This window comes from Stegodyphus dumicola, chromosome 10, assembly GCF_044657685.1.
Source record: "Stegodyphus dumicola isolate Sdum_Otavi_A_Nest chromosome 10, ASM4465768v1".
Lineage (NCBI taxonomy): Eukaryota > Metazoa > Arthropoda > Arachnida > Araneae > Eresidae > Stegodyphus > Stegodyphus dumicola.
In genome coordinates this window covers 164820186-164835312 of record NC_140777.1, presented here as the reverse complement: position 1 = coordinate 164835312, position 15127 = coordinate 164820186, and the positions used below count along the sequence as shown (strand labels likewise).

General features: G+C 31.5%; 2 protein-coding genes across 3 annotated transcripts in view; one reads left to right on the top strand and one right to left on the bottom strand.

Annotated features, from left to right (window-relative positions):
* LOC118188089 (uncharacterized) overlaps nucleotides 1-15127 on the bottom strand; it is a 282828-nt gene that overhangs the window by 224648 nt on the left and 43053 nt on the right. The gene's annotated exons all lie outside the window — the stretch shown is intronic.
* The window catches only part of LOC118188086 (uncharacterized), a 250801-nt gene that overhangs the window by 224229 nt on the left and 11445 nt on the right, over nucleotides 1-15127 (top strand). For both annotated transcript variants that reach the window (XM_035358436.2, XM_035358437.2), the window contains 6 exons: nucleotides 624-758; nucleotides 3094-3243; nucleotides 5974-6132; nucleotides 10419-10577; nucleotides 13529-13645; nucleotides 14779-14892. In XM_035358436.2, the coding sequence (XP_035214327.2) occupies nucleotides 624-758; nucleotides 3094-3243; nucleotides 5974-6132; nucleotides 10419-10577; nucleotides 13529-13645; nucleotides 14779-14892 (834 nt within the window). The remainder of the gene's footprint in view (nucleotides 1-623; nucleotides 759-3093; nucleotides 3244-5973; nucleotides 6133-10418; nucleotides 10578-13528; nucleotides 13646-14778; nucleotides 14893-15127) is intronic.

The window sequence follows — 15127 nt, the reverse complement described above, 5'->3', positions numbered from 1 at the left end:
ACTCAATTGAAGAAAGAAAACTTTTCTATGAAAGGTATAGAAAAACTCTGTACTCATTACCGTGAATATTTTAAAGAATTCCTGAGCAAGAATCGCGAGTTAAAGGGGGGGATCGTATTATACTGCAATAAAAATCCTTTCAACTGACATTTATTTCGTTTTTCTCTTTTAATAACAAGAATATTCATGTTTGTTTAAATTATATACACTTCCTTAATCTGAGTTATACCTATCACATTGTTTTCTCATAGAAGTTAACTTTGGGGAACACGATTTTGTCGTACTCGCAATATATTAATGACATAACCCCCAGGTTTGGCAAGGGTTAGATGTAGTCGCTGACGGGGAGGTGTAGAGGGCAGAAACAAACAGCGTGTTAAGTCTTCTGCCAGTTTAAATTTTGTATTCTGACATGATGGCATGTGAAAAAAAGTATTATTGTTCACTTAAAAAATAAGCCGATTTGCATTTCATCGCAATGTAAAGGAGGTTGAACATACGAATCACGAAGATTCTGAAGCTTTCAGCTCAATTTTATGTGTTATCAGTGTGCATGGAATAACTGGAAACTAATTTTACATTCGTGTTGATTTATATCTGTGCTTCTGTTTGTTATTCCACAGCTTCGCTCCTGGGTTACGGATGCGCCGTCGACCAACAATGTCAGATCAAAGTTAAGAACAGCGAATGCGGCGAGCACAAACTTTGTCAGTGCAAAGAAAACTTCATGCCGTTACGTAAAGACAAGTGCCTTCCGCGTAAGTACTTTTTTTTTTTTTTTTTTTTTTTTTAACTCCAGGGTCATGTTTCATCCAACCTTGAATAAAACCACTGTTTCTGCTTTTCTGAGTTTGACTTCTGGAGGCTAATTAGTCTTTCCACTCACTTTTCTCCTGTTGGAAAACAAAAATGAAATAGCGGAACTAAAGGGAAAAAAATGCATTGTCCACACGAAGAGGTCATCCCCCCGTTCATCATAAAATTTTCTACCATCTAATTAAATTATATTTTCTGAAATGAGGGGAGAAAAAAGAAGGATAAAAATAAAACTGTTGCTATTAATATCAATCTAAAAATAAGACTGTAATAATCATTACGTCATGCAGTTTCTGGAAAATTTGTTTTTATATGTAAATTTGTATTATCGGAATCTTTTCTTTTTTAAAATCCGATTACTGTTCTAAAATTAGATTTCTAAATTCAGAAAAAAGCAAAATGAACAGGTCATTAATTGCAGATTTCAGAGAGTTTTTTTTTTAACTTTTTCGTTATATTTTGCGCAAAATTTCTACCGAAATAAATGAATGAACATTGCACTATAAAACATATTACACCGTGAAAATAATACATATACACCATTTCGATGAAAAAATTACTTGTATAATAAAGTTTACAGAACGCATTTTAAAGAAATGTTTCATTTCTTTTGATAATATTTTGCTTAAAATTCATGGATATAATGACGAAAAAAATTATTTTAATCTTTTAAATAAGAAAACCGATGACATAACTAAGTTAATGATGTAATTCTGAAAAAACGTTTTTAAATACTTTCTTTAAAAGGTAATAGAAAAAATTAGATATTTTTCCGTTTCGCCGGCGCAAATCTCGCCAAGCAGACTTTATTGGCGACAACATACAGTATGCGCATCAAAAATGTTAACAAATGTTAGTTCTAAGAATTTTTTACTTTGAAGGCATGAACATTTTAATAGCGTTTAAAATTTTGTAAAAAGCCAATAAATAAAGACGGTAAATTTGTAAAAAGATATTAATTTTAAGAATTTACTATGCTTTCATGGTTCAACATCCTGAGTCGCCGGTTCGTATCACGTGACCCCAAGTGATCTCCTCCCACGTAAACTACGCTACAAAAATCTAATTCTCTCAGTAATTATTTACATTAATTTCAAGTTAAATCTTAGTTGTTATAATAATCAATACAAGTTTAAATGCAAGAATTATTTCAATTCGTACGAATAGCTTACTCAGAAATTATGTAAAACTGCAGTGCTTTTCTTCTTCAGTGCATTCTCATTAGAATTGATGAATTTACCTCTTGACTTTTGCCTTTTCTATACTTGCGCCTTCGGGTGAGCGGTGTGATTTAATCCTAATTGACTTAATTACCGCGAATGGCCTTAAGGCATAAAATTGAACTATCTGGTAAAAATTATATGTAATTGTATGCCAGTATTGAAAGAGACAATCAATCTGATAAGAAATGGCGGCGATTTGTTTTAAAAATGAGACGTAAAAGGCTACCAGTGAGGATATTCCGTTTGGCATCAGTTGTACCATTACTGGCGACTTTATCGCCTGCGCCGGCAAAACGGAAAAGTACCAAAAAGGGGTAATAGAAATTAAATCCTTTTCAATGGAATATTTTATCTCTTCAGCATGTACCACAAGACTAAAACGAAAGGAAGTATTAAATTACTAAAAATGTAAAAAAATTACTAAAATGTAAACAATTGCTTAAAATTTCTAAAATGTAAACAATTACTTAAAATTACTAAAATGTAAACATTTACTTAAAATATAAGGCAAATATAATATAAAATTGGAACGAATTTTGGCACAATGAGAGTAATTTTGCCAAATTACATTGGCAGAATTACTCTCATTACAATCATTGGCAAAATTACTCTCATTACATTACTTACATTGGAAAAATTACTCTCATTATGTAATCATTGTGAACAATGAGAGTAATCAATTTTGGCACAATTACTATCATTTCACGAATCACCAATTTGGAATCTTAAAAACAGGGAAATTTATTATTATTACAATGCACAAAATCTGGCCTTTAAATGTTCAAAAATATACTAACATAAGTGTATGAAATTATTTACCGAAATATATATTTTGTACCTTCTTTTGATTATCATAATTACAAATATTTTAAGAATCTACCTTACATTTTTAAGACCGGTAGCTGCATTAATGCTTAAAGATTTGTTAAAAAGATTTCGCATATGATGAAAAATTACTTCTATGAAGGAAAAAAAATTATATCCTTTTTTTACTATAAAACTGTATGATTTAGTATTGTATATAAATATATAGCCCTCTGCTCTTTTCTCTCAGCTGCTGCAATTGATGATTACTGCCTGAACGATCGGCAATGTCAAATGGCAAACAGATTCAGTTACTGCAAGTATATCATACCGAGGATTTACGGCAAGTGCCAATGTCCACTTGGTTTTCTACTCACAGCAGATGGCGAATGTTACCCACGTACGTATTCACCGCATTTTTTTTTTTTTTTTCGATATTAAGAATATTCATTATTATTTTGAAGTATAATCGCATAAAAATTTATTTCAAAATAAAAACTTTCCATTTTTGCATTTATATACTGCATTGCGATTTAAAAACATCTTGAAGTAATGCTGTTTTCCTTGAGAAATAAAAAATGCAGTCATTTATTCAGTGTTTTATGTACTACTAAGAACATCTGTTTGGAGCATTCCCTTTTGCGTGAGATTCTAAGAAATCTGACTATGTGAGTTTACAAAAGTTGTCCGACTTTAATTTATGTATGCGGACTGAACCTGTTACTTAATGAAATTTTAGTTTTGTCAAGTCTTTAGGAATACGAGCTGTGAGAAAAGTATAAATGACGTGTGTTTGCATTATTGCTTCATTATATTGCTTTGATCTATCAATATAAATTTCTTTTCTTGGGCTGTTTTTGTTTTCCATTTTAAACTTTAGATAAATATTTGGATATTTTGATGGATCAACTTGATAACAGTGTTCTGAAATTTTATAATCCAGTGCCTGCATTCATTTATATATATATGCATATAAATATGTAAGATAAAAGTATGTGTAAAAGATAAATTATAATTTAAACTAGCAATATCCCCTTAATGCTTAATTTGGTATTCCCCCTTCTATTCTAAAAATAGTAATATTTTTCTGCACTGCGTCATTTCGAGACTAATCCATGTTATATGACTATTACATAATACTGAAGACGTATCAAAAAACAGCCAATAATAATTTTACAGCAGTCTTAATTATCAAATAAAATACATTGAGAACCAAAACTATCTCATTCTGAATTAAGATTTCATCCTGAACACAACTGTACTTGCTTTTTACACTTCGGCCTAGCTGAACCTGCTGCTTTCTTCATTCTGCAAAGCTATCAAAAATTTTAACCTTTTTGAAATAGGCACAAGTAGTGTGCCAAGTTGTTTGTGGCCGCAAAATGTTTTTTAACCAAAGATGAATATTTAAACTTCCTCGGTTGCCCTAGTTTCCTATTCATTATGGATCAACATTCTACGCAATTAAAATTCTTGCTGTTCATTACGGATTCTACGTTCTGTGCTATCTACGTGCTACGCCATCAATATTGCTAAGTCTTTTTCATATATAGAGAGATATATACATAGTATATATTAGCTAAATAATCAAAAGGGAAATATCAAGAAAGGTCTTCATCTAAGACAGCTGACGAACACTTGAAAGAATGGTTCATATGCTAATAAGAAGACTAAAAGGACAATGACATTAAAAACAAGAATTCCCCCAAAAAATTTAATTAATTTTACATAAATCCCTATTGAAAAGTTAATTTCAAAATTTAAGTTTGTTATTACCAACCTTCCTGCTGCAAGGAAAAAATAATTGAATCTTAATGCCGAAAAACAATACTCCAAACTAAAGAAAGTAAAGTTATTATTATTATTATTATTATTATTATTTCATTTTCATTATTTTGAAACTATGCCTCATTTTACAATTCATTACTTATATCGCTACTTATTTCCTTGAGAAGACAGTTAAAGGTTTTTCTCTTCTGTAACTCACAACACCGAAGGATATATTTAAAAATGAAGTAGGAAATTGGAAGAAAATAACTATGGAAGACAATATGCTATTTTCCAATCTGTCTGATCCTTAAAAACACCGCAATCTTTTATTAAAAGTACGATTGCGAAAAAGTGAATATTAATCAATGCATTGAAAGAGTGGTCTTCAAACTTTACCTGTTCAAGAAAACAATATAACTCTCACACTTTTTTTTTTTTTTTTTGGAACTTCTGCCTTCCTCAGAAAAGTATATAATAAAAAAATTACTGAAAATATAGTAATTATACTTTATACGGTAAATGAAACGAAAATCGTTTCATCGTTATAATTTTATTACAAAATAGACTTGCTTCATATTATTTCAGACAACAATAACACTGGGAATAAAACTGTTCAATATTTTAGATATTGCGAATACACATGATATTCCGAAATTCGGGTCCTGCTTTTGACTTGCGAAACGCTTGGAGGGTTTGCATGAAAGCTTCAACCTCGAAAAAAATTGAAGATCACTGATTTAAAATGAATTCATTAGAAAAGGAAATCTCATGTTGTCAACACATGATTTCCTCGTACAGCCTATTAAATTATACACATTTTCTGCTGCACTTTATTTAAACTTATTTGCTTAAATTATTTTGTCGATCTCTTACGACAAGTCGAAAATGACATAAAAAATTACAGATTTTGAAATTAAATGTCCCAGACAATTTTTGTCGTACGAGAGTCAAACTTTTTCAAGTTTTATTTTTTCAGAATCAATGTAAAATTTTCCTGGAAAATGTGAAATTCAATAAATTTCAGATTGGTTTTAGGTCTTTCTTTCTGTTAATACTCTGATCTTATTAAGCAGCTTTGTCACGTATATAAGCTAGACAATGAAGGACTCTCAAAGAATGAATATAGAGACAAGTTGACAACTTTTACACCTTTTTTTGGGGGGGAGGGGACGAATTTCAAGACAAGAATTCTATAAGTGTGTAATTTAAGAATTTTATAAGTGTGTAATTTAAGAAGCAAAATATGTGATTCACGTTTGAGGAATCGAATTTTTTAAAACGAACCTTTTATAATAACATAAAAGTAATTTTTTCTAGAATTCCTAACAATTTTTGATCGATTGTCTATATCCTGTTTCAGATCTTGGTGGTGAGTGCGAAATAGATGAAGACTGTCAGCATGCAACTCCTAACTCAATATGCAGCCGACAAGGCAAGCGTTCTAATAAATGTCAGTGTGCAGAGGGTTTCAAAACTTCAAGGAATGGAATGACCTGCGAAATTGAAGAAGAGAAACCAAGTAAATATTTAAACTAAACTCTATGTCTCTACTATTAACTGCTTCCTTACAGATTAATTAAATTATATTTTCCGGTTTTAAATTTCCGGTGTAAAATTTAAAGCTGTGAACGAAGTAATAACCCTCCCAAACTAAAATGGTTACACTACAGCAAACCGTTAAGAGGCAAATACCTTTAAATTGATAAAAAAAATTCGAAATTTTTTTATGTTTTTATATTAAAATTTGGTTTTTATTAAGTAATTTAAAACGAACCTCATGAAAAAGTGGCTCTAATGCCCAATTTATGGTAAAAAATAATGTAAAGCTTTTGCCATTTAAAGAGCTAGATGATTTGCTTACGTTTACGTTTCAGCGAGTGACGACGAATTGAAGATTCTATGTCAAATATCTGCATTTTACTGCTTGCGAATAGAATTTCGCTCTGCCCTTTCGCTCCTTGTGATCTAACAATGAAATTTAACAATCTAACAATAACAATATTAAAACTCTATTGAATTTAAGCGGCGGTTTTCTTGCTCAGCTATATGAGTAAATAGGTAGCATAGAATGCCGTCTTCTGGTGTGTCGTGGAAATTTCAAGATAAATTCAGGGTTTCTTTAATATTGGCATTTTTTTGGTGTGATATCACTTATATATAGCTTGCGATTACCTTGCTCTTTAAAATCCCAATATTGCTCCTGCAGTGGCTGATAAGTTATTTTCTCAACATTAGTGGCTCTGTGTGTTTTGACGTGACAATTACAAATTCATACATCTTGTTCTCTAAGAGAAGTGGAGATCAACCCTTACGACTGAAAGATTTTCGAATTTCTGTAGTAAAAGGATTGATAGCACTATGCAAACAGGAAAAAAGTGGATGAAAAGCAGGAAAAATGATGAAACGTGATGATTACATCAACACATGTGCCTTAAAATATAATCGTTTTGTTCCATCTGAGATTCGCCAACAAGAAGCTGCGTATATGCCAATATATGGGAGATATTTGCGATGCGGTTTGTGCAGTGCCAAAATTGATCATCCATAAAATCGCATAAAATGGCACTGCACAGTTAGCAACTGCTTGAACGATAAGAACTCTTTTTTTTTTTTTTTTTTTTTTACAGCAATCCTCGAGAATAAATTAAGATGTATAGTCCTAGAGGCATTGAGTGTAACCACCAAATTCTCTCTAAAAATTTTGTTATTTCAAGGCATACCTGTCATTACCAATATGTTAACCATGTGACGAACAAACTTTTTTTACTGACTACTTTTTTGGAGCCATAGGGTTAACTGGTTGATCAGAATTTGAAGTTGATAGTTGTGTAAATATTAGGTTTGTATGCAATGAAAAATTATAGTGCTTCTGACATAAAAAATTTTAGTACTACAAATAAATTTGAAATATGAAAATTATGATTTCTCCCTTTTAACTGTCTCAATAAATGTTATGATTTATTTATGAAGTTCTGCTTAAATATGTAATTTAACATACATAGAAATTTTAACTTACAAATATATTTGTGAAACAATTGGTCAGAATTTCAAAACTTTTCAAAATTTAAACACTGAGTTATAACATACAGACCATACAGAGTTTATGTAAAATTCAAATTCTGTGTAAGTACAAAATGGTCAGCTTTTCACATAAAAACCTTTAAAAATTACATTTAATTTAAATTTTATGTAAAAAAGTCGAATTTGAAGTTCCCCAAATTTTTTAAAAATATTTTTTTTAAGGAAATACGATTTTTTTTAAAAATTTTAATCATACATTGCTTTTCTAATTTGGAAACAAATCAGCTAAACATAATGATTTGTTTGTTCCTACTGATGCATGCAGTGAATACTTTAATTTCATATGCATGATAATAAATGTATTTAATTTTTATGTTACTTAAAATATTTTAATGTTTGGAGATAAACTAATTGTAATAAATCCAATATCAAGGGTACAGAAATCTATACTATTAAAATCTGTGCACGTCTGTTGTTTGTGATATCATCAGCTTCTAAAAATACCTAATGTCTCTACAACTTATTTGGCATATTTCGAAATTTTAAAAATACCTGATTCATTAATAATAAATTTATGGTATTTATGCTTTTAAAAGATAAATGATGAATATTCTAGAAACAAGTCTACATACATATGCATTATGGAAAATGTTAATAATTCTAACAGCCGAAATAGAATGCGGATTAACAAACTTAGGATTAATAAAAGCTGGGAGTTCTGTTTTCTTACATTTAAAACCAGCAGCGTGGCTGAACTTGCTTTATAACTAAGCTGCTTTCTCAAGAATTCACGCCTTATACTATAAGCTGCCTTTATGGGAATGCTAAATGAATCCATTATGCAAATTATTACGCGTTCCGTTTTACCACACAGTCAGTTTGCAATCTGAATGCATATTCATAACTTTAATACATTTTGTTAATTAAACACTAATAGGACACTTAACACTGTAATAGCCCTTCGGGCTAACGTCAGTTTTACCACACAGTCAGTTTGCAATCTGAATGTATATTCATAACTTTAATACATTTTGTTAATTAAACAATAATAGGACACTTAACACTCTAATAGCCCTTCGGGCTAACGTCCATTTGGACTGAAAAGGAAAAAGAACAAAAAATCTGAAAGGGTTCAGATTCATAAAACTGGACAATTTGCTAAAGTTTTTTCTCCCCTGCTGTATCATGAGCATTTTCATGAGTATTGCAGGTTACCAACCTGCTCTTGAATTCCTTTCTGTAAACACTTTTTTTTTTTCTTTTCAGCTTTATTGTTAAGCATCGCGTTTTCGCACTTAACGCCACATACAATTCAATGACAAAATTAAAAATATTTAAAAACAGCACATCTTTGAAATTCTCGATAGGGTGTTAAGAGTTGCCATACCTTTTTTTATCCGCTGTATTACTTCTTTGAAAACTAGCCGCTTAAAAGAGTTATGATAGAAACGAAAAATGTATATAAGAATTTTAATGAACCCAGCTGATACAATTTCACAAAAAATATTTAATATTTCTAATTAGACATCTCATGATTTTAATGCAATTTGATTAGATTAAAAAGTAGAAAAAATATTGTAAGACCTACGTTTATTGTTTTCCAATCACTTGGTTTGTAACTCAGTAACAGAAAGTTAAATATGTTATGCTTTATTAAATAGCAACACTCTGATGCGGGGAGAAAATACGTATTACATTTTAGGCAATGGCAACACATTGCTTTCAAATATCCGAATTTGTGGATAAAAACTGAAAGTTAAGTATCTTACATTTTGCCACGCTGGAAATGAAAATATTTTATGCTGGCGCTCTGGAAATAAAAATGTTTTATTTCGAACAATGTTGCCACTTTTCGCTTTTAAATCGCTGAGTTTGTGCAGAATTTCGCTCTGTTTGTATAAGATATAAAATAAATTAAAAACAAATTCAAAATTCAGGTTTGAAAGTTCTCATGATCGGGTGGAGTGTTACCCGTATTAAAAATTCAGTGCCGTCGTTTTTTCACAATGCTAGGAACATACATGCAGATAGACTCTTCTTTATTTAATTTTTGTTAACTAATACAAAAGTGATGCCAACAAAAAGCGAATTTCCGGAGAATAATAGCACCTCTGGCACACACAGAGATGGTATAATTCGATCAACAGGAAAATTTTAAAATATTTCTTTTCTCCTTGAAATATTTTATAAAAAAACTTTTTATAAGAATATCATCTGGCTCTTGCTTAAATTCAAGCAGTACTTTAAGAGATTTCTGAAGAAACTGTGAATGTGTTAACAAGAAGAAAATAATGTGAAGGTATTTTCTCCCTCCTTTTCCAGCATGGCTTCGTGGTATAACCGTAGCACACTGGGCGCGTATACGAGAGATCCAGGTTCGAGTCTTTGTACATTTTTCACATCTCCTACTTCAAAAAACCCTAATGATTCTACAGTGGCACTCGAACTAAAAAGTAGTGGACAATAATTCTTTCCCACCATGATTTGGCGACTGGATCTCCTAATCCCCAGTTGCCCTTTAAAGGGGGTACCTATGTACTACATAAGATATTTTCTCTCTCCTTCCAGAGTGCTTCGCTGTGTAACAGTAGCAGTAGCACATTTGGCGCGTATTTTAGGGGTCCAGGTTCAAGTCTCGGTGAGGGCAATGCACATTTTTCACGCCTCCCGTAAAAAAAAAAAAAAAAAAAAAAAAACCTAATATTTCTACAGTACAGACACAGATGTTTTAATGTTTTATTTTTCCCTCTTGATGTAAACTAAACACCCGTCTTGTTTCTACAGGTCAGCCTGCGGACAGTTTCGTGTCCGTTACTCCAGTATCATTGGGAAAACCATGCTTGACCTCCAGCCAGTGCCAAGCCAGAGATCCTTACTCCATCTGCGTGCAAGGAAGGTGCGAATGCCAACGAGATACGCCTAAATGCAGCTCTGCTAACACACGTAAGTTGAAATTTTCTGCTTAGATGGACACAAATTTCAAGCACTTCGTGCGTGAGTCGCCTTTGCGAATAAATACAATAAAGTTCCGTATTTTTAATACAAATAAAGTTATATCTTGTTATTGTGTATACCGTTTTCAATTCTGGCATGAGGAAGTGAGAGGGTAATTGATTTCTATTTTTATAAACCAAAACACACCGTTTTTGGCAAACCGTAAAAGCCACGTAAATTGGGAGTATATGGGAAACAAAAATTGGTACTATTCGGTTTCGAGGGCCGTAAAAAATCGCCAAACTATTGTTGATGCCAATGCTGCCAAAAGTAATTGCGGCAAACCTAATAATTGCGGCAAGAAAGGAAGTATAATAGTAAATAACTATCTAAGATTGATGTTTTAATTTAGATGAAGGGTTAATTTCATATAATACTTTTTTATTATTATAATTTATATGAAAAAGGCTAAACATGACTGAATGGAAGCATAAGAGTAAATAACTATTTCAGATCATTATTATAATTTATATAAAATGTGCTTAACATAACTGAATGGATGTCTGCATCGCTATTTCGCTACCGACTTATCGCTAAAGCATAATTTCATCTCGTTGGTTGTTCAAACGTAATTTTCTATAATGAATGATGCCTTTTCTTTGAAAATATTCTCGGTAAAGTGCAGAATCGCTCACTTATTTGTTTGCCGCTTTTTACAAGGGTAAAAACAATTGGATTTTGGTCAGTTTTCTTTTACTTTTTAAGCGAAAATAGGTCGATGTGTACATAGATAAAGTCAAGGGTGTGCGCAGTGCCATTTTTGTGCAATTTTAGGATTTTTTTAAGCGAAAATAGGTCGATGTGCACATGGATACCGAGTATATGCAATTCTTAAAAACGCGTCAAGCAGTGGGTGATTCTGCCCTTTACCCAAAATTCTATTGCCGACTTTTCGTCATGGGCAATTCCCAAATTGTTAAATCCATAGGATATTAAAAAAGGATTTAAAATCTAAAAAGGATTTAAAAATTAAACTAGTATTTCAATGGCGTCTTAAGAAATATAGAACTATATAAACTTACTCAATCTGAAATCGACGCGTATGCTAGATTTGACGCGCTGTTAAATAGGCGCGTTTGCTAGATTTGGCGCTTTTGCGCATACATTTCGCTGCAATATTTTTACGGCCCTCGAAACCGAATAGTACCCAAAAATTTAATACATTTTTATTCTTGTCAGATTATTATAGCAATGATATTTGTGATAGATATTTTGGAGAGTTAGGGTATTACCGTAAACTTTACTATTTTCAAGAAATTTTATGTAGCTTAGATTCAGTTATTAAATTCAGGCAAAACACTTGAGGGTACCGAACTCAGTTTTCATCCGGAATTTGATGGTTCTTTTATCACTGATCTCTCCAGAAGTAATTTTGTGTGATATTTACATGCGTGTTTTTTAATAAATGAGTTTGCTTCTTGAAAGTGTTCTTGAAATTAATTTAAACTTGCATCATTCAGCTTTAGTAAGTTCTGTTCGGTTTAAAATATGAAAAATTTGAATCGCATTTAAACTCATAACCTTTTGATAATATCTGATATTTCCTGTGTCTTATACCACAAATAAATATATCTGTTCACAAGATGTATAGATTTGCGTAGTATAATGTTACACTTTCTCTCAAAACATCTATTACGATATTAAAACTTATACATTAGTTTCTTTGTTAGCATTTCTATTAATATGCTTCTAATAACTAACCTTCAAGGTTCTTATGAACGGTTTCACATTTACTAAATCTGAATGTTCCAGATTCTCATTGAAACGCAACTTCCACAAAATTTTATTCTTCAATTTTTCCGACACAAAAACGTATTAAATTTAAAATTCAAATAGAAAGTGATTGAAAAGCTGTTAGGCTTGTTTTTGAAACTGATCTGGAAGACAGAAGAAAATCATTTTTACATAAGAACATGTAGCCTCAAATACCAGCTGAGTTGTGCCAGAGCTACAGACAGAATTTGAAAAAAAAAAAGTACATTTGAGTTAAGTTAATGTAATATGTTTTAGACATACGTATGTTTAGGATTTCATAGGATGGTTGAAAACTCATTCCATTTAGGGAATATATGTCACTGATGCACAAACTGGAGAACGTGTTAACATCACGCTGGGAACTTCGACTTGACGACAGATTTTTGCAAAACCAGCTTGCACATTCTCTGTGCTGAGGTTAATTTCCTACTGCCTTCACTGATTGGATGTGTAGTATGCCCATCTTTTGATTCCCGCTGACTGAATTCAGGTACAACAATATAGTACGAAGTAGTTCGTGTACATATTTTGCGTACGACCGTAGATTACGGTATCGGTACGTACGTTCGTATGTACGTTACGAACGTGCGTATACGTACGGTACGTATGTTCGTAGATTACGTATTTTGCGAACGACCGCCTTCTGTAGTTATCTAAGCACTTTTCAGTCACATTGTATCTAATGACAAAATTCATTCTGTGATGCAAAATCAGAGATTGCGATGATATGAAAAAACACACCCATATCCAAAGTGAACATTTTTATGTGTTTACAGAAATCTGAACATGAAAAAAATAAATATGACTAGTTATTTTTCTCAATATATAACAAACGATGCTAGCCCATAATCTGTTGGACATAACAAATCAAAGTAGCTCCAAGGATCCATTCGTAAAAAGGTTACACAAAGGAGTTGGACATAAGTGAAAAAGGGGGGAAATTGTGAAAGGGGGGGGAATCATGAGAGAATTTTTATCTTATTCTTTAAATTTTTCTGAATATTTTTAGCAATTTAAAGTAAAGTACTGCCAAAAAATTATTCACTTTTTGGAAGGGTGGGATCATATTTAAAAATCTCGCATTCTTTTGATTTTAAGTATTCTGTGTTTAGTGGAATAATTCAGTTTTCTGTTTCATATTTTAGAATGTTTGAATGATACATTCCAGTGCACAAACGGACAGTGCATCTCGTGGTATTTTGTTTGCGACGGCGAGCAGAACTGCGCCGATGGAACAGACGAAGAGAACTGCATACCTTTCAGTACGTACAATATGTTAAACTTTTGAAAAACATTTCCCAAATTTTTAAAATGAAGTTGAATAATTTTATTCTTTTAAGCATGCAAGTACCAAAGTTACGTATCATAAAACAGCATTTCATCAATAAATAAGTTATTTTCGGTCTTCTTATCGTATTTCTTTTTATCGTAAAAGTGAGAAACTGGAATAAATGTTAAGTACTTAATAAAAATATAAGTTTATATATGTTTAAATAAATAATACAAAAATCATATTGATATAATAAATAAAAGTCTTGCTTATTTGCTTTAAAAATATGTGTAACTGAGTGTCAGTTAAAGACTGTTCTGAGTAATTACAAATTCGGTTCATTTATTACAGGCATTTGAAAAGTTTATAATAATAGCTTTTACTTTTTCAGCCACAAGGTACTGTTTATGTATAACTTAAATAAGCTATAAAAATTTTTAAAAAGCGCAAAATATTGCAGAACATAAAATAATTATTTTAAACACCGATGATATATATTTTTGCTTCTTAATTTCCTTTTCTTTCTTTCCTGAAATAATACGAAAGATTGTTTAAAAGAGAATTAATGGGTAAATGCTAACATTTATTGCCACCTCTTGAATAAGATTCACAATGCAGACATTTTCTAAATATTTCCCACTTTTACCATTCATTGTAGGCTAATATATCTTATTTACTGGCGAATTCAAAGATTTATTAGTCTTTGAATTTCCCTAGTACAGAGTTACTTTGTTTCATCTAGCAGGGTTTAATTCTAAAAATGTCAAAAATCTTATATTAATCTGAAAATGAAATTAATGTAGAGTTTAATAAAACAAATCTGAAATGGTGGCAGTTGACTTTTTTAAACGCTTTCGAATCCTTAACGACTAAAACACCTTCCATAACTTTTAATGATGATGGCTTAAATAGAATTAAAGTAAAATTGTCATTTAATATTATAGCATTGTGCATGCAGATGCTCAAACAATATCAATAATAATGAAAATTCGAACATGAAAATTTTATTAAAATAATCATCTGTGGCCCATAAAATAACCGACTGGCTCACTATTTAAAACTAGCTGACACGCATTGCTTTTACATTAAGATGTAAGATCGTGATTTCAGTTCCTTTCATTCCAGACTGTCCGAAAGAAGCATTCCAGTGCAATGACGGAACGTGCATGTCCAGGTCTACAGTTTGCAACGGAAGGTGGGAATGTCCCGATGGCAGCGACGAAGCCCGCTGTTACACAGGTAATATAAAGCAACAGCTACTAGATACTGTAAATCATTTCCTTTTTTATTTTAATATGAAATAAGCTACTATCCTCTATTATCATCGGCAGCAAATGCGGTGAATAGTTTTGTAACCTTAACCGACATGTTGCTGATAAAGAAAGCACGCACGACTTTTACATTTTCAAACATTTTTTCATAGAAACGTGGTGGGCATAATCGTTTCTTAAGTGTGCAGCATGAGACATGGCTA